At 38.1% G+C, this 18376-nt stretch overlaps 1 protein-coding gene and 1 long non-coding RNA gene across 3 annotated transcripts in view; one reads left to right on the top strand and one right to left on the bottom strand.

Annotated features, from left to right (window-relative positions):
- The window catches only part of IPCEF1 (interaction protein for cytohesin exchange factors 1), a 221734-nt gene that overhangs the window by 128141 nt on the left and 75217 nt on the right, over positions 1-18376 (bottom strand). For both annotated transcript variants that reach the window (XM_082404584.1, XM_082404583.1), the window contains one exon: positions 5115-5158. In XM_082404584.1, coding sequence (XP_082260710.1) covers positions 5115-5158 — 44 coding nt within the window. The remainder of the gene's footprint in view (positions 1-5114; positions 5159-18376) is intronic.
- Positions 11499-17906, top strand: LOC309634515. The gene is made up of 2 exons (XR_014248166.1): positions 11499-16801; positions 17000-17906. It is a non-coding gene; the product is annotated as an uncharacterized lncRNA (long non-coding RNA).

The following is an 18376-nucleotide window of genomic DNA, read 5'->3' as shown; positions in this document are numbered from 1 at the left end:
AGGATATAAATTGAGAAACCAGTTAAGAGGCTCCCACAGTCATCCCGAGAAGATGTGAGAATGTCTTGAGCCAGAGTAGAAGCAGTAGAGGTGATAAGAAATAGATGAATCAAAGTACTTATCCTCTTCGACACAATGACCAATTCAGAAAGGAGTACATGAACCTACTCAGGCTAATCAGGAAATTCTGCCTAGAGAATTAGGAAAAAGACTAGTCCTTTTTTCTGGGATTTTAGTCATAAGTGCAAGGCAAACCCGGAGCTAGCAGTGGCCATCTTGGTTACCTGGTGGAGAGAATAGAGAATGAAACCAAAATAGTGGGAATCAGAGCTCAGAGAGAGAGAGAAAAAAATAATCTTCTTATGCCACAAAATGCTGAATCAGACATATTTTAAAAGATGTACACTTGAATATGTCTTGTGAAATTTCAGAATTTCGAAGGTATGCAGAGAGGATAAAAAGGTATTATCTACAAAGAAACAAGAATAAGAATGACATCAGATTTCTCATATGCAACATGGAATGTCAAAGATGTTGGAGCAGTACCTTGAAAGTTCTAAATGAAAATAAATTTTCTACATAAAATTCAATATCCAATCAAACACACAATCAATCATGAGGTCCAAAATACCTTCTCAGGGAGAGACCTGAAAGATGGCAGAGGAGTAAGACGTGGAGATCACCTTCCTCCCCACAAATACATCAGAAATACATCTACATGTGGAACAACTCCTACAGACACCTACTGAAAGCTGGCAGAAGACTTCAGACTTCCCAAAAGGCAAGAAACTACCCACGTACCTGGGTAGGGCAAAAGAAAAAAGAAAAAACAGAGACAAAAGAATAGGGACAGGACATGCACCTCTGGGAGGGAGCTGTGAAGGAGGAAAGGTTTCCACACACTAGAAGCCCCTTCGCGGGCGGAGACTGTGGGAGGCGGAGGAGGGAAACCCCAAAGTTAGCAGAAGGAAAGAAATCATAAAGATCAGATCAGAAATAAATGAAAAAGAAATGAAGGAAACGATAGCAAAGATCAATAAAACTAAAAGCATGTTCTTTGAGAAGATAAACAAAATTGATAAACCATTAGCCAGACTTATCAAGAAAAAAATGGTGAAGACTCAAATCAATAAAATTAGAAATGAAAAAGGAGAAGTAATAAGTGACACTGCAGAAATACAAAGGATCATAAGAGATTACTACAATCAGCTATGTGCCAATAAAATGGACAACCTGGAAGAAATGGACAAATTCTTAGAAAAGCTCAACCTGCTGAGACTGAACCAGGAAGAAATAGAAAATATAAACAGACCAATCACAAGCACTGAAATTGAGACTGTGATTAAAAATCTTCTAGCAAACAAAAGGCCAAGACCAGATGGCTTCACAGGCAAATTCTATCAAACATTTAAAGAACAGCTAACACTTATCCTTCTCAAACTCTTCCAAAATACAGCAGAGGAGGGACACTCCCAAACTCATTCTACGAGGTCACCATCACTCTGATACCAAAACCAGACAAAGATGCCACAAAAAAAGAAAACTACAGGCTAATATCACTGATGAACATAGATGCAAAAGTCTTCAACAAAATACTAGCAAACAGAATCCAAAGGCACATTAAAAGGATCATACACCATGATCAAGGGGGTTTACCCCAGGAATGCAAGGATTCTTCAGTATATGCAAATCAGTCAATGTGATACACCATATTAACAAATTGAAGGAGAAAAACCATATTATCATCTCAATAGATGCAGAAAAAGCTTTCAACAAAATTCAACACCCATTTATGATAAAAAAACCTCCAGAAAGTAGGCATAGAGGGAACTTTTCTCAACATAATAAAGGCCATATATGACAAACCCACAGCCAACATCGTCCTCAATGGTGAAAAACTGAAACCACTTCGACTAAGATCAGGAAAAGACAAGGTAGCCCACTCTCACCACTATTACTTAACATTGTTTTGGAAGTTTTAGCCACAGCAATCAGAGAAGAAAAACAGATAAGAGGAATCCAAATCAGAAAAGAAGTAAGCTGTCACTGTTTGCAGATGACATGATACTATACATAGAGAATCCTAAAGATGCTACCAGAAAGCTACTAGAGGTAATCAATGAATTTGGTAAAGTAGCAGGATACAAAATTAATGCACAGAAGTCTTTTGCATTCCTATACACTAATGATGAAAAATCTCAAAGAGAAATTAACGAAACACTCCCATTTACCCTTGCCACAAAAAAAATAAAATACCTAGGAATAAACTTACCTAAGGAGACAAAAGACAAAAGTTTTCGGTATGCAGAAAACTATAAGACACTGATGAAAGAAATTAAAGATGATACAAACAGATGGAGAGATATACCACGTTCTTGGATTGGAGGAATCAACATTGTGAAAACGACTATACTACCCAAAGCAATCTACAGATTCAATGCAATCCCTATCAAACAACCAAAGGCATTTTTCACAGAACTAGAACAAAAGATTGCTCAATTTGTATGGAAACACAAAAGACCCCGAATAGCCAAAGCAATCTTGAGAAAGAAAAACGGAGCTGGAGGAATCAGGCTCTTGGACTTCAGACTATACTACAAAGCTACACTAATCAAGACAATATGGTACTGGCACAAAAACAGAAATATAGATCAATGGAACAGGATAGAAAGCCCAGAGATAACCCACACACATATGGTCACCTTATTTTGATAAAGGAGGCAAGAATATACAATGGAGAAAAGACAGCCTCTTCAATAAGTGGTGCTGGGAAAACTGGGCAGCTGCATGTAAAAGAGTGAAATTAGAACACTCCCTAACACCATACACAAAAATAAACTCAAAATGGATTAAAGACCTAAATGTAAGGCCAGACACTATAAAACTCTTAGAGGAAAACATAGGACGAACACTCTTTGACATAAATCACAGCAAGATCCTTTTTGACCCACCTCCTAGAGTAATGGAGATAAAAACAAAAATAAACAAATGGGACCTAATGAAACTTAAAAGCTTTTGCACAGCAAGGGAAACCATAACAAGACAAAAAGACAACCCTCAGAATGGGAGAAAATATTTGCAAATGAAGCGACTGACAATGGATTCATCTCCAAAGTTTACAAGCAGCTCATGCAGCTCAATATCAAAAAAAAAAAAAAAAAAAAAAAAAACCCAGTCAAAAAATGGGTAGAAGACCTAAACAGACATTTCTCCAAAGAAGATATACAGATTGCCAACAAACACATGACAGGATGCTCAACATCACTAATCGTTAGAGAAATGCAAATCAAAACTACAATGAGGTATCATCACTGCACACCAGTCAGAATGGCCTTCATCAAAACATCTACAAACAATAAATACTATAGAGGGTGTGGAGAAAAGGGAACCCTCTTGCATTGTTTGTGGGAATGTAAATTGATACAGCCACTATGGAGAACCGTATGGAGGTGCCTTCAAAAACTAAAAATAGAACTACCATATGACCCAGCAATCCCACTACTGGGCATATACCTTGAGAAAACCATAATTCAAAAAGAGTCATGTACCACAATGTTCATTACAGCTCTATTTACAATAGCCAGGACATGGAAGCAACCTAAGTGTCCATCGACAGATAAATGGATAAAGAAGATTTGGCACAAATATACAGTGGAATATTAGTCAGCCATAAAAAGAAACGAAATTGAGTTATTTGTAGTGAGGTGGATGGACCTAGAGTCCGTTATACAGAGCAAAGTAAGTCAGAAGGAGAAAAACAAATACCATATGCTAACACATATATATGGAATCTAAAAAAAAAAAAAAAAAGATTCTGATGAACCTAGGGACAGGACAGGAATAAAGACTCAGACGTAGAGAATGGACTTGAGGACACGGGGAGGGGGAAGGGTAAGCTGGGACGAAGTGAGAGAGTGGCATGGACATATATACACTACCAAATGTAAAATAGATAGCTAGTGGGAAGCAGCCACATAGCACAGGGAGATCAGCTCGGTGCTTTGTGACCACCTAGAGGGGTGGGATAGGGAGGGTGGGAGGGAGACGCAAGATGGAGTAGATATGGGGATATATGTATATGTATAGCTGATTCACTTAGTTATAAAGCAGAAACTAACACACCATTGTAAAGCAATTATACTCCTATAAAGATATTTTTTTAAAAAAATGATGGTGACTAATGGGTCATGAGTAACAATGTTTCAAAGGCAGTTGCAAGGTAATTGGAAGTGGTAGAAAGTACATACTGGGGAGAAAAGTGATTATTATTACTATTGTTTCTTCGCTTCATAGAAAAATAATAGCTCTTGAATTAATATACTAACATTTTCTGAAAAATTACTACTATTTCATTATATCCATGGAGTCACAAAAGAAGGTATTCTTGATAGATAGCTGTGAAAAGAATGCTTCTCTTGTATTCTCTGGCAAGTTATAAGCAGAGTTAAACTAAACCAGAGATGGGTGTCCCAGTGAGGAACTAAGACATTCTTTTTGAATCATTTTATAAACAGGAAATTAAAGGAATAATGAGAAAAATTACATATATATTTGTAGAACTCCAGTCTTACCTAGATCATTAGGGATGAACTTTAAAGATGAGAACATCTTAAGATTATTTTACTTTTATATTGATATAATAATTACTAAATATAAATATTTCATTATAGTTTTTAGTAAATTTATATTAGTAAATGCCTCATTTCTAGAACTTTCAATTTACATATGGGCATCTAAACCCATAGTTGCTTATAAAATAGATTCTTCACATAATTATAGTTCTATGGTACTTGGACAGTTTGGTATGTCCCTGACCACTAAGGGGCTCAAACAAGATAATTCCGTAAATAAATTGCTTTACTAAACAGCTCTCCTACTGAAATGTAATTGCCGTCAAGAATCCGTTTTCAAGGGAAATCCAGAGGATCAAATACAGTTGGTTATTTATGAATACCATTAGCTTCTCTCTGCATTAATCCTAGCCTAGGGGTAAATATACCTAGGCTATTATAATTTGGTTCACAGATTAGAATAACAAAGTGGAGTATGGGCCGTTCAGGTCATGAATATCACCAAAAGAAAGAATTCATTTTGAAGAGTTCTCAATTACATACCAAAAAGCTATGAACTTCCTTGTTCCAGTTCTGTTGCTTCTGATCTGTACAAGAAAAAGACAAGAAAGAGGTCATCAGAATTCTGCCAGGACTCAACTGCCTGGGAGGAAGTCAGAGTCCTACCACATCAACCCCAAGAAGAGGCAGCAAAATAGTAACTTGCTCATCATAATAATTACCCAGTGTCTCTCCTGGAGAGTGAGACAGAAAGTTGTATCTCATAGAAAATAGGAAAACTTGGGTAGTAAGCTAGCAGGAAATCACTAAACTGAGATTCCCCCAGAATTGAACGTTTTCTAAAAGATAAAATGAAAATAATATTCTAATCTCTTGAACATTCCTCAAAATACATTTCCACTTTTCCTTTTTTTTTAATTTTTATTTTTTATTGAAGTATAATTAATTTACAACGTTTCAGGCATACAGCAAAGAGATTCAGTTATAGTATAGATACATATTATGGTTTTTTATTGAAGTATAGTTGATTTACAATGTTGTGTTAGTTTCAGGTGTACAGCAAAGTGATTCAGTTATACCTATATAAATATCTATTCTTTTTTAGATTCTCTTCCCACATAGGTTATTATAGAATATTGAGCAGAGTTCCCTGTGCTATACACTAGGTCCTTGTTGGTTATCTATTTTATATATAGTAATGTGCACATTTTAATCCGAAGCTCCTAATTAATTCCTCCCCCCTTCCCCTTTGGTAAACGTAAGTTTGCTTTCTATGTCTGTGAGACTATTTCTGGTTTGTAAGTAAGTTCATATGTATCTTTTTTTTATATTCCACATATAAGCATTATCATATGATATTTATCTTTCTCTATCTGACTTCGCTTAGTATGATAATCTCTAGGTCCATCCACATTGCTGTAAATGGCATTATTTCATTCGTTTTTATGGCTGAGTGAGGTAGGGTTTTTTTTTAAGAGTTTTTTGATGTGGACCATTTTTAAAGTCTTTACTGAATTTGTTACAATATTGCTTCTGTTTTATGTTTTGGTTTTTTGGCCACAAGGCATGTGAGATCTTAGCTCCCTGACCAGGGATTGAACCCGCAACCTCTGCATTGGAAGGCGAAGTCTTAACCACTGGACCGCCAGGGAAGTCCCAAGGTAGGTATTTTTAATCATCTTTTCTTTTTGGATGGAAATCTATCCAAGTGTATATAACCAGTAAGACTACTTCTGTGGCCAAAATTTAAGTATAAAGATACTGTAAATATCATACTGCAGTAAAAAGCCCTCTATGTTCATGTCAAATACATCTCTTTTTCTCTCCTACAAACTGCACTCCACATTGTTCACACTGTGTGGCTTAAAGTTCCAGTTTTGTTACTTTAAATTGAAAAGTAATGTGACATTATGTTTTATCTAAATATTTTCCAACTATAATGATTTGAAATTATAATAGTTCACCAGAAGCAATGTAAAAGTAGATGAATGTTAGCTGTATTGGACGCCAAGTCATTGACTTCTGTTCATGTTTGTCTTTGCACTTAGTGTACCTAGTAATAAACCAGCTCTTTCTTTCTCCCCGGAACAAGATTTCTACTTCCCAAAACAGTGAAAACAGCATTGTTTCACGTTGTAGTAATTAGCATTTGTACAAGAACTTCACAGTATATTAAATTCGTTTTAAAATTTTTCTTTTTACTGTTGGACCTCACAGTCCTGGTATTGTTTAGTTGAGGGCCAAATCAAGAAAATTTGGGGTGTCAGTGTATGTAACTTGATCACAGGCAGCAGAATCAATCTCTAACTAGACATTCCAGCCAGAAAGAGCGCAAAGAAGTTTTCCCATCCTCTAAGTCAAGAGAACTGACAGGGGTAAACGCCAGACAACTTTTATAGTGATACTGAAATTTAAAAAGCAATGCCACCCACGTCCAGGTAAATGTGACTGCAGATGCTTATCTGGGTGGTATTCAGACTCAGATTACTATCTAAATCATTTCGAGCTTGGGAAGATCTTGAAGAAATTGGGTGCTATTTTCCACTGATTAAAACCACTTTACCACCTGCAGAAAGCCTCATGCTGAGAGGACAGATCAAGATCTGTTGACTCTAACACCCATGCACAATTTCTCTAACACTCAATGATTTGAATATCTCATTTCAAAGGAAAAGAGTAATTTCAAATGCCTGAATAATGAGAGTGATAGTCTTGTCCTGGTCCAGTGCACAGTTTCATAAGGAAGCAGAAGCAGAATCCTGAAAATACCCAAAGCAGGAACAAAAGGAACAAAATTCTCTTTTCAACTTTGACAGAGTTCTGCAAGTGTAACATCATTTTCTTTTGAGGAAAGAAAAATCTATAGCCCCTCAAAAGGAAAATCTATATCTTAGCCCTAGGAAAAGCATTATTCTTCTCCATTTGAATTCATTTTCTAGGCCAAATACAGTAAAGAAAGCTGCATTTGAAGACTATACCTTGAATACATAAATTGTAGCCAGACAGGAAGAGTGATGAAAAATGTTTCAGCGGTGAAGTCTTTAATAGAACATGTATCATTCATTTTGTGCCCCACCAACCTCAACAGACTCCTATTGTCTTCAAATAACAATAAGAGAAGCTGCCTGCAGTTAATTTAATCATTGTAATTTCCTAATAAAGACTGATGTCTATTGAAAATTATTCCAATTATGTCTTTAAAATTGAGTTCAAAACTGTTAAAATTACTACCTTAAATACTATATTAACCTCTACCAAGTGTTATTAGTTATTCCCACGATCTTCTTAGAGAAAAAAAATGACATTCGTGCCTAATTTTTTTATTCAGTAAAAATTCAACTTGGAGATGCCACAATCATTTTAAAAACTCTGCTCAAGTTCAATCTACTTAAGGTGTAATCTAACCTTTTTCTATTACATCCCGAGAAGTAATTTCTCTGATTAAAAACAAAAACACTGCCAAAATCCATTTTATTGCATCACATAAAATCAAACTATGCAACCGCTTGAAAATAAGTAGAAGATAAGCAGAGAGATGGGATCTCACAAAAGCAACAATGATGAAAATAACAATAGCCAACATTTATTAAACCCTGTTTATCACTTTGTTCGTGCTGGCATATGCTAAATGCTGTACACGCATTAATCATTTAGTGTTCACAACTCTGTGAAGTTGGTGCTGTCTTTATTCCCATTTTACAGATGAAGACGACTGCCCTGAAAGATGCAGCTCTGGTTGGCATCCTCTGCTCTGTGGACAGCTGCCACCCCACTGCTCATCGGAGGCTGCCTGCACTACCCCCAACCTCCTCTAGACACGCCCCCCAACATACGCACACACACACACACTCACACACTCACACACACACACACACACACACACACACACACACACCTGTTTCTGATCAGTACTTCTATGAGGACTCTCCACAGTGACATATGCTTTCCTTTGACCGTATTTCTCTCCCTCCAGAACCCACAGACACCCTAGAAGAGTGATTGTGCAGGGAGGGGTAGAGAACACGGAGGATCTGGGTCAGGAACCTCTGCACCCACAGTCCTGCTTCCTCCCATGCTGCCAGATATCCCTCATCTTAGCTTTTGCCAGGCACCCAGGGCTCTCCCTCTAGCCCAGGTCCTTTTGGAAGCCTTCTGTCCATCAGTCAAGGCTGCCATGTCTAAACCAAAACTGCAGATAAGTTTAGCCCCTCTTTCCCAGGGTTCTTGGACCCCATGCAGTGCACCTGGTCATGCCTCTGAGTCCTTTCTGAAGCTACTTGGCTCTTCACCAAATGCTCTCAGCCAGCCAGGAGTGACCCTGCTGTGACATGCACACGTGCATTAGCGGTTGGTTGGCTGCAGCCTAACTTTGCCAGTTGTGTTGGCCAACTCTCATCCTGACACGGTTCAAGAGACTACATTCCAAATGATTAGCTGCATGAAGGAGGTAAAGTTCATGACTCTCAAACTTTTCTGTGCTTTGATTATTGATGTGCTGTAAACTCTATGTACATTTGATGAGAATGAAGGGAAGCACGGGGAGAAAGAAAAGAAAGGGGAAGAGAGCAATTTGATGGTGTGTTACTGTAGGTCTTTGACCAGCCAGAGGGCGGCAGGAGGCCAGGCATGCGAGGCCAGGGAAAGAAGCTGCCACAGAAGAGGATATAAAGAAGACAGGCAAACACGAAACACAGAAGTCCCTTCTCAGCTTTACCATTCCCTATTCTGCTTCTCCCAGAAACCAAAATCACATATTTTACCTATGTCTGCCCTCCCTAAAGCTCCATCACACTCCCTAGAAACTCCCATGACTGCAGGTTCATTTGTGTCAACTTCCTGCACCTAGAAAGACTCCCCTTCTGTACCTCTCACTGACAAAAATGTGTAATCTGCCTAAAATGCTAATTCGTAAATATCAGCATGAGTGGTTTAAAGACAAAGGAACATTAAAGTAGAAGAGGCTGACAGGGACCTCCCACCCACCTCCCACCCACCGCCCGATGCTGGGAGGGGTGGAAGGATGAGATGCACATGCTAAATGCAGGTTATACAAGAAGATTTCCCCTTCTCTTCCCTATTGGTCTAGAGTCACTTCATTTCTAGTTGTTTGGTCCTTCTTGCAGGAGCAGACTCCTGATTCCCCACCCCTACCATAAGCATATTTTTAAACCCGAAGTTGACAGGCACGTTTGACATGGTGCCTATTATTGAGTGTTGGAAGGATCAAGGTGTCTTCAGGACCCTTGTTCACCATGTCCTTACTCCAAGGTTGACTCTGCCAATAACTACAGCATCTATTCCACTTTTTAGAAAATGAAGTTTTTGATATTAAAAAAATACATATTTGCATTGTTTTAAACTTTAAAATGCAAAAGAAAAAAAGTTAATAAAAGAAAACAAAAATCACCCATAAGCCCAAACTCCAGAGGTACCCGCTCTGAACTTGTGTATTCCTGCTCCGTTTTCTTGTGTTCATTTGGAAAATTTGTAACGTAACAAGGGATATTCTACATATACAGCTTTGGGTCTACAAAGCCTAAACTTAGAGCTCTGCCCAAATGGGGATTAGAGCTAATATTTGAGCTACTTGACAAGTCACATTTAGATCTTTTAATCACAGCAGAGACCCTGACATTCCACTAACTTTATCAGGCATATATGAGATTTTGGACAGCACCCTAATGCTCTCAAGAGCATTCTTTTCTTATCTCAGTTGTTGAGCAGGAGGTCCTAGGGTACAGAATAATGTAAAAGTCCACATGGACATTTTCAGCATTTGAAACCAGCACATAAAGCACAGAAGTGCTTTTGAGAACAAGACCAATAACTTATAAGGCTCAATGATTGGTGCCATCTCAAATATTCATTGTTTAACATTTCTGTGTTCTTCTGGGGAAAAAAGCTACATAATGACTGAAAGCAAAGATTGTTTCACTCAAAATTCACTGAAAAATGTGGGATTCAGGATCATCTGGCTCTATTTTACAGAACTATAGAAAATTTTTCTTAGAGAAAACTTTGAGGTCATATTAGAAAACATATTACAATGACATTTCATATACACACCACTTTGATTTAACAATTTTTCAAATTGTCCCCAAAATATCTTTTTAAATTTGGTTTGTAGAGAACGTCTTATTACCAACAAAGCAAATTTAAGCCAGCAGCTTAACTTTAACTTCCCAAACATTTCATGAGTTATTATAGTCAATTATATCATCTCCAATCAAGAAGATATTTTTATTTGTTCATTCAAGAAACAGACTGTGCCCAGTTAATTCAACTGGAAAAAATGACACAAACCCAAAGAGAGCAAAGGAAAGAGAGGGCGGCCTTCCTTTAAAGAATGAAGGACCATTAAGGGTTTCTTCTCCTTTCGACAGAAAATGAGTAATTCTTACTAAGGTTACCAGCATCATCCTCTCTCACAAACACACACACGTGTAATCAAAGGAAGAAAGACTGCCAGTGTTTCTATCTATTGCAGTATTCACCCCAAAAGTTCTCAGGAGATACTATTTCTTTCACAGCAAGGTTGTGAATCATCCCTGCCTTAAAATGCTATTGTCAGTGGTTCTCCTCCTGAAACCTTGAACAAGCAATCCTCCCATGAGAGCTTCATGAACTTGGGTACCTGCTCTGTGCCCAACAGCAGGCAGAGTTCTATGCGGGGAGAAGAGACTAAGGAGGATGCAGAGACCCTGGGTGAACTGGGCAAGTCCACACTTACTGGTTTCATCTTGAACTGCAGGCCATACTTTCATTCAAAGAAAAGGTTCCATGACTTTAAAAAAAACATTTTTTAATTCTTTTGAAAATTGCGAATCTATACTATTCTCATTATTCTATGCCTGAATAATTTATAAAATTCATAGTTGGATTACTACCTAAAAAATGAAAACCCATTTCTAGAATTGTTATAAATCAGTTGAAGCTAATGCAGATGTATTACGCTTCTGGTCTACAACCTCACTGCTCATTTTCTAAGCCTCCATGCCTAGAGGAGGGCATTCCTCCTGCTATGGTTTCTGGTGTTATGTATTCCTTCCCAGAAGGAAAGAACGGCTCCTCTGAATCTCCATTAAAAATAAAATGCAGCTGGGATTGGTGGTCCAGCAGTTAAGACTCCGAGCTTCCACAGCAGGGGACACGGGTTTGACCCCTGGTTGGGGAACTAAGATCCCACGTGCCACGTGGTGTGGCCAAAAAGTAAAACAAATTAAAAAATAAAATAAAATGCAGATTTGACCTCTTTGTGGGTAAAGTCCAAAGCAGAGGATATTTTAGGTTAAACATAAGCAGAGTGTTCTTATTTATTCTGAGTCTTCAACTGAGTCTCTGAAAATATTTATTTCCAACTTATATGAACATAGGTATTGAGAGAAGTGGCTTTTTCTCTTAAACAAGCAAAGTAGATACTCCCCCAAAAATACAAAGTCAAAAACATAAACACGGTGCTTCCCATAGGCTTTGAAGAAGCAGACGTTTCATGCCTTTACAACCCACTCTTCTCTTGGATGAAATAGACACTCCCCTTCGTAATAAAATAAGAATTCTTGTATTCGAAAACAATAGCTTTTATTGTTGCAAGCTAGGAGTGGCTTTAATGGAGAAATTGCCTTGATACCTGAGCCCTGAAAAGAAGACTACAGATCAACAATTCTAAACCCAAAGTGAGGATCTTTGTTAGACTTAGCTTCTCATGTAATCTGCTTATAGTCAATATATCTATAAAACAAGTTAACTCGACCAATTACCAAAGCCTATATTCTGTAGCTAATTATCTTGGGGCAGTCACCAGAAAATTACATCAATCAATTAAAATAGTCCATGTGTGCTGTACTAAGAGTTTTAGCGTTGAAATGATCATATGGTTCTAGATCTTCCAGGTTAAAATCACTGAAGCCACATGCTATGGTCTATGTGTCTATGGCCTTAAACACCCTTTCATCCGTGAATTGAAATAAATCCCATACTGTTCCAAGTGGCTTTTTCCCATTCTGATCTTAGGCTGGTGTGTTCTGAGATATTTGTCTTATTGGGGCCTATGGTAAGATCATACCCCTGCAACTGGGAATGAGATCTTCGCAGAAGAGGGCATATACTTCCCACGTCTACAAACTTGGAAACATTGAGATTCTGAGATATGGTAAGAAAAATTTTCCTCCTCCTTCTTTTCTTGGCCTTGCTCTCTTGAGCCTGAACTCTAAGGAATCTTACTAGAAGGTTCTATGGAGGTGCTGCAAAGACAGCCACAGCCATACGGAGACAGCCCTTGGAGTAGGCTGTGAGAGAGGAGAACAAAAAACCTCTCACGAGGGTGAGCTGTGGCCCATGAGTTCAAACAGCAGGCATATAAGGAGGGATATACCTGCTTTGTAGTTACGAGGATATATTTACGTTTCTTACAATCTCTTCTTTGTACAGTTAGGTTATAGCCAGCTGTCAAGTGTGCTAATAACTTCCAGTGACGCTCTACTTTCCATTGGCCAATTCACCTGGCACAGTGATATAATGGCTCAGGACCAGAGATCATATTACAATGTAAACAGGTCACGTGTCTCCCTGTGCCTATGGGTAGTGGAGGGAAACAGGGTTTCCAATGAACAGAACCAGAAGTAAGTTTGGGGGGAATTCGTCCTAATTTTGTAGGTCACAGGTGAAAGAAATTTGAAAGAGAAATCATAAAATTTTACATTACCAGCAATAAACTGTGAAGGCAAAAGAGGTTTTTCTGAGCAATCAATAAAAATGAAAAACAATTCTGATCAGCTTATGCTAGACAGACTGGATTATCTTTCTGTGTTCTCTCGAGAAAAATGACTATAAAATCATTATCTTGTGAAGAGGCAACAAAAAACATGCAGCTAAAAATGTAGAGGGAAAGGATTTTAGAGGTATGTCAGGCAGTTAATTTTTAGATGATCCTATTTTTCTGACTAATGTGCTATTTCTGGTATTTTGTCAGCTTTTTAAATTTTGAAATTTATTGTCATTTCTGTCATGCCTTTTAAATACTGAGTTTCTTTACAACTTTGTAAGTTTGTATCGTATTTCCTAAAAAGGACCCTCGAAATTGTATAAGCTTTGGGTCTTACAAAATCTGGATCCACCCTGTTTATCTCTGATTTCTCACATTACAGCTTGGTCTCAACTGGGCTATGATACATGATGGGAGGAGGCGTTGAGGGGAGGAATTGGGAACTGTGACCATATTTCGGTCGTCATCCTGGGACCATGAAATGGTGGTAGCTAGAGATTTGTGATGTTTCCAAGGGGCATGAGAATCTTGGGTACAAGAATTCAGGCTATATGATCCAGGCATCCCTCCAACCTTGAAATATTAGCATTGTATTTAGTTAAATGTGCTTGCAGCTTTCCTATTCTCCAAGTTATTAAAGCATTTGTTTAATCTGCATCATAGAATAGCTGCATTCCCATGTTTGCCAAGAGCATTAAATCCAGCTGGCTGGTTCTCAGTCCATGTCAAATGCTCAGTTACAGTAAACAATATTTATATAATATGTTTAAAGGCATATCTATTACTCTATATTGCAGAGTTATCTATTCTCAGAGTACTGAGAACTCAGGAGGTCTGTGATTCCCTGAAATTGAATGCAGAATTTAATGTGTGTCTGCATTTATAGTTTTCATCAGTGTCTCAAAGTGGTCCATGACATGTAAAAATTAATAATCACTAATCTGCATTTCAAGAATAAGTATCTCCAAGGAGGTGGTACTAAAAGTAAATAAATAATAATACTTTATACCTCCAAAAGGTTAAAAAATTTACACTAGATAGTTTAAAATCCATTTCTATATGTAGTTGGGCCAGTAGAAACATATGTCAGTAATTTACACTGAGAAATTATAAGAAATAGCCCAATAAAACAAGGGGAGTTTTCAAAAGTACTGTTAATTTCATTCCTCAGTGTATCATTGCTATGGACTGAATGGTGTTGCCCCAAAATTCAGATGTTGAGACCCTAAACTCCAATGTAAAAGTATTTGGAGATGGGCCTTTCAAAGGTCATGAAGGTAGAAACCTCATGATGGGATTAGTGCCCTCAGAGAAGAAGAGAAAAGAGAGAAATCACTCTCTTTCCACCCCGTGAAGACACAGCAAGAAGGTGGCCATCTGCAAACCAGGAAGAGAGCCCGCACCAGAACCCAGCCATGCTGGCACCTTGATTTGGGACTTCCCAGCCACCAGAACTGTGACAAATACTTGTCTGTTGTTTAAGCCACCCTGTCTATGGTATTTTGCCATAACAGCTCAAGCTAAGACAGTCATTATGAGGCAAAGCCTATAGAAGAATTTTTCTCTAGTTTTAGTAGAGAAAGAGTTTGGCATCTCAGGAGATGTGATCATGAATCTATAACTAATTGTTTGTTACTCTTCACATTGAAGAGTTAAACTTAGAATCAAGTTTGCCATTGTACTCTAGTAAAGGTCTAGAACTTTCCCACATGCACTCTGTATATTAACTTTACTTCAAAACACCTTTTACATTTCATACTAACCTTTTCTTTTCTTTTTTCTCATCCACAAACTTGTAATTTTATTACATTTTGCTGTACGTATATATGCAATTTGCCTCAAATCCTTTCAAGAACAAGGCAGTTTATAAGGAAGAATATAAATGAATGAATGAATGACATTTCCATTTGAGAATTAAAAATATAAATGTTCATAACTGCATTGGGAATATTTGTATACAAATATTTATTTGAAGAAATTTTATCTCAACAATGCTCATAATCTTATGAAAATGATTTTCCTATTCCAGGGGTCCTTCACTTGGGGGTCCAAGGGTCCTGTGAACAGAACTCAGGGAGTCTGTACACTTAAATGGGGAAAATATATCTTCATTTTCACTGATCTCTAACTGAAACTTAACATTTCCTTCTAATATAAATACTGGCAACAAAGCACCAAAGTTTTATCGGCATCTGTGATTTTGTTTCCCATAGAAACAAAATGAGGTATTCTCATCTCCTGCATGGTTGTTGAAGGTATCTGCAATTATCATTTATGCTCCTCATCAGTATTCAAATGTCACCAGACTTGCTGCTAGGTTGTTATTTAATGCATTAATAAAGAAGCACATATATTACTATATCATACATTTTTTGATTATTATATTTTTATATATTTGGTTTCTTTGTAATCCTTTGTGTTTTGTTTTGTACATTTAAAAACATTATTCTGAAAAGGAGTCCATAGGGCTTCTTCAGACTGCCAAGGGTGTGCTGGCCATTAAAGAAGTCAAAACTCTGAAAAACACAAAGTGTTTAGGCAGCATTTTACAGAGTGTTTGCAAATATCTTAGTGAGAGCTATACTATGACTAGAGAATGGTGGTTTCTCTTAATTAAAGAACAGTGGCATTCTCTTTTAAATAAAAGGGAATATTAGAAGCTGCACGAGTCTCCTAGTCCCTTTGACAATAAAGGTCACAGTCAGCCCCCATGCAATAAATCCCTTCCTTGAGTCTGCATCTATAACTTCTGAAAAGACATTTAACAGCTTTGTGAAACTTTGGGTCAGCATGACTATGACTGAGACAGACAAACAATTGACTTAACATTTTGAACATCTCTTAAGAAGCAGTACATTTGACTCAGTCATGTTAAGACATTATCAAAGCCCCTTCCTTTTATTTTTTTTTTCCCTTGTGAGTCAGCCTTCTTTTGAATTTTTATCAGACCCTTTGGTACTTTTAGCACAACTGGAGTAGGGCAAGAATAAGGAACTAAAACAAAAGGCTGTCAGTTTGATTACTCAACACACACTTGAAAATTATCTTTAGTTACTGTTGTGACATTCACAACTAGGACCTGATACAGTGGAGTGTATGTGATTGCGTGGGTGTGTTGGGGGGAAGAGTATACATGTGGTGACACCACTCCACAAAGGCCACGGGCACGGGCCTTTGTTCCTGCTTCCCAAATTCATTGATCAGGAGAGGGAGTCAGGACCGACTGGGCAGATTTACTCTCACCCCCAGTACTCTGTGCTGCAACTACCGCCGGAAGTGGGGAGTGAGGCAGCATGGTGGGTCCCTGCAATGGTGGAGTTTATCCTTTCTCTCTCTTTCAGGCCAACAGGAGGGTATTATACCTGGGCCACCTGCCCCTATTCCAGTGAAAGTTGTAGCTGGAAATTGAAGTTCATAGTTAAATGATAAGGCACCAGCTCCTCTGAGCGTGCATCACTTCGCATAACTAGTAAGTTTTCCAGATGTCTGATTTCTTACCTTTTAAGCAATGACACTTTTTTCATGTTAGTTATTTTACACAACTGAATGTATTATACTATATACCTCCTATGTACTTAGAAAAGTAGCCCCAAATTAGTTTAACCTTATATTGGTGACTCTGGGTCAACATTGAAAACATCCACTTTCTTGCATGAGCGTATTACAGGTATGAACTAAGAATGCCGCCTGCCATATCAGTAAACAAAGGATGTTGCAGCCATCAAGCCATCACATTACAGCCTCCCCTACGGTGAGCCCTGAGGGAACTCAGGATGGAAACAGGATGCCCGCCATCTAACAGTCTGCTGCCGCAGCCACCTACGACGGTGAATGCTGATGAGACACCGGATGAGAAAGCACAGAACATCGGCCCCAGATAGCTGAGGTGCTAATCAAAGGAATGATTTCAGTGAGCCCAGACTTGTGCATCTTCCCATAAATATAAAAGCGCTGAATTCCTTAATTTGAGATATCTGGTTTTCTTTAGTTAACAGTAATCTTTTGATGTTCCGACTACCTGGTCTTTGTTACAAAAACTCCTCTATCTCTTGGCTCCCCCCTTGCCTCTTTGGAGCAATCCCTCAGAGCGATCTGAGAGTCCTGTCTCCTGAGCTTGAAGTCCTCAGAATGTCCGCTGAATAACACGTAACTCTCAACTTTTAAGTTGTGCAATTTTTTTCAGTTGACAAAGGGTAATCCCCAGGATCTACTGAGGGTCTCTGACCATAATTTGAATTGATGCTGACATGTTTGCGTTCTTACAGCTGCTTTTTCTATTTTTGGTCTAATCCTTTCTTGTCAGACATTATTTCTTCCTGTTTTCAGTAATCCTAATGAAGAAATTCTTGTAAGCTCCAATAGATTTGGAAGCCAGATATGCAGTAATGAAGAGATTGAGGGCTTGAGGGTGTTTTGAATGTTATAAAACTACGGTGCATGAGATTTACTCTTTGTTGTTTATGATATCTACTTGAGTATTCACAGAGTTTTACTTATTTGCTGATTCTTTGCTGTGTGTTCGATGCGTGAGTTGATGGTATAGATAATTTCCAAATAAATGAGGTTCAGCTACATTTGGTTTTCTGTGTAAATCATCCAGAGAGGCCACCTTGCTCTCATAGGTATGTCTATATACCAGCTCAAAGAAATGCTTATTGCAGTTTTTGGCTGATAGCAAGCTTCTGCTGTTGAGTTAAAAATCTCCTTAATCTAGTAACTGAAATATTTACAGACCTTGACTACACAAACCATGAGTCCTACTGTCAGAAATCTCTGAGTCACTCATTCATTTTCATGGAGGCAGCAAAGCCCAGTTTTCCCACTTCCTCTTTCACCCATGCTTTATTTGTCTCATTTAGCTGTAACCACACCACATGGTGGAAGGACTCTGAACACGTATTGAAATCCTGCTTCTGCCTCCAACTAGCTGTGTGGGACTTTGGGGAAACTACTGTTCATACCAACTCTCAATTCCTCCATCTGTTCAGTGATTACAATTTAGGACCCAGGGTGTTTGTGAGGATGAAGTGGCATAATTCTCATG

Source organism: Balaenoptera borealis (genome assembly GCF_965194805.1).
Source record: "Balaenoptera borealis genome assembly, chromosome: 9".
Taxonomy (NCBI): Eukaryota; Metazoa; Chordata; class Mammalia; order Artiodactyla; family Balaenopteridae; genus Balaenoptera; species Balaenoptera borealis.
Note: the sequence above shows the minus strand (reverse complement) of the source record. Positions and strands in the feature narration are given on the sequence as shown.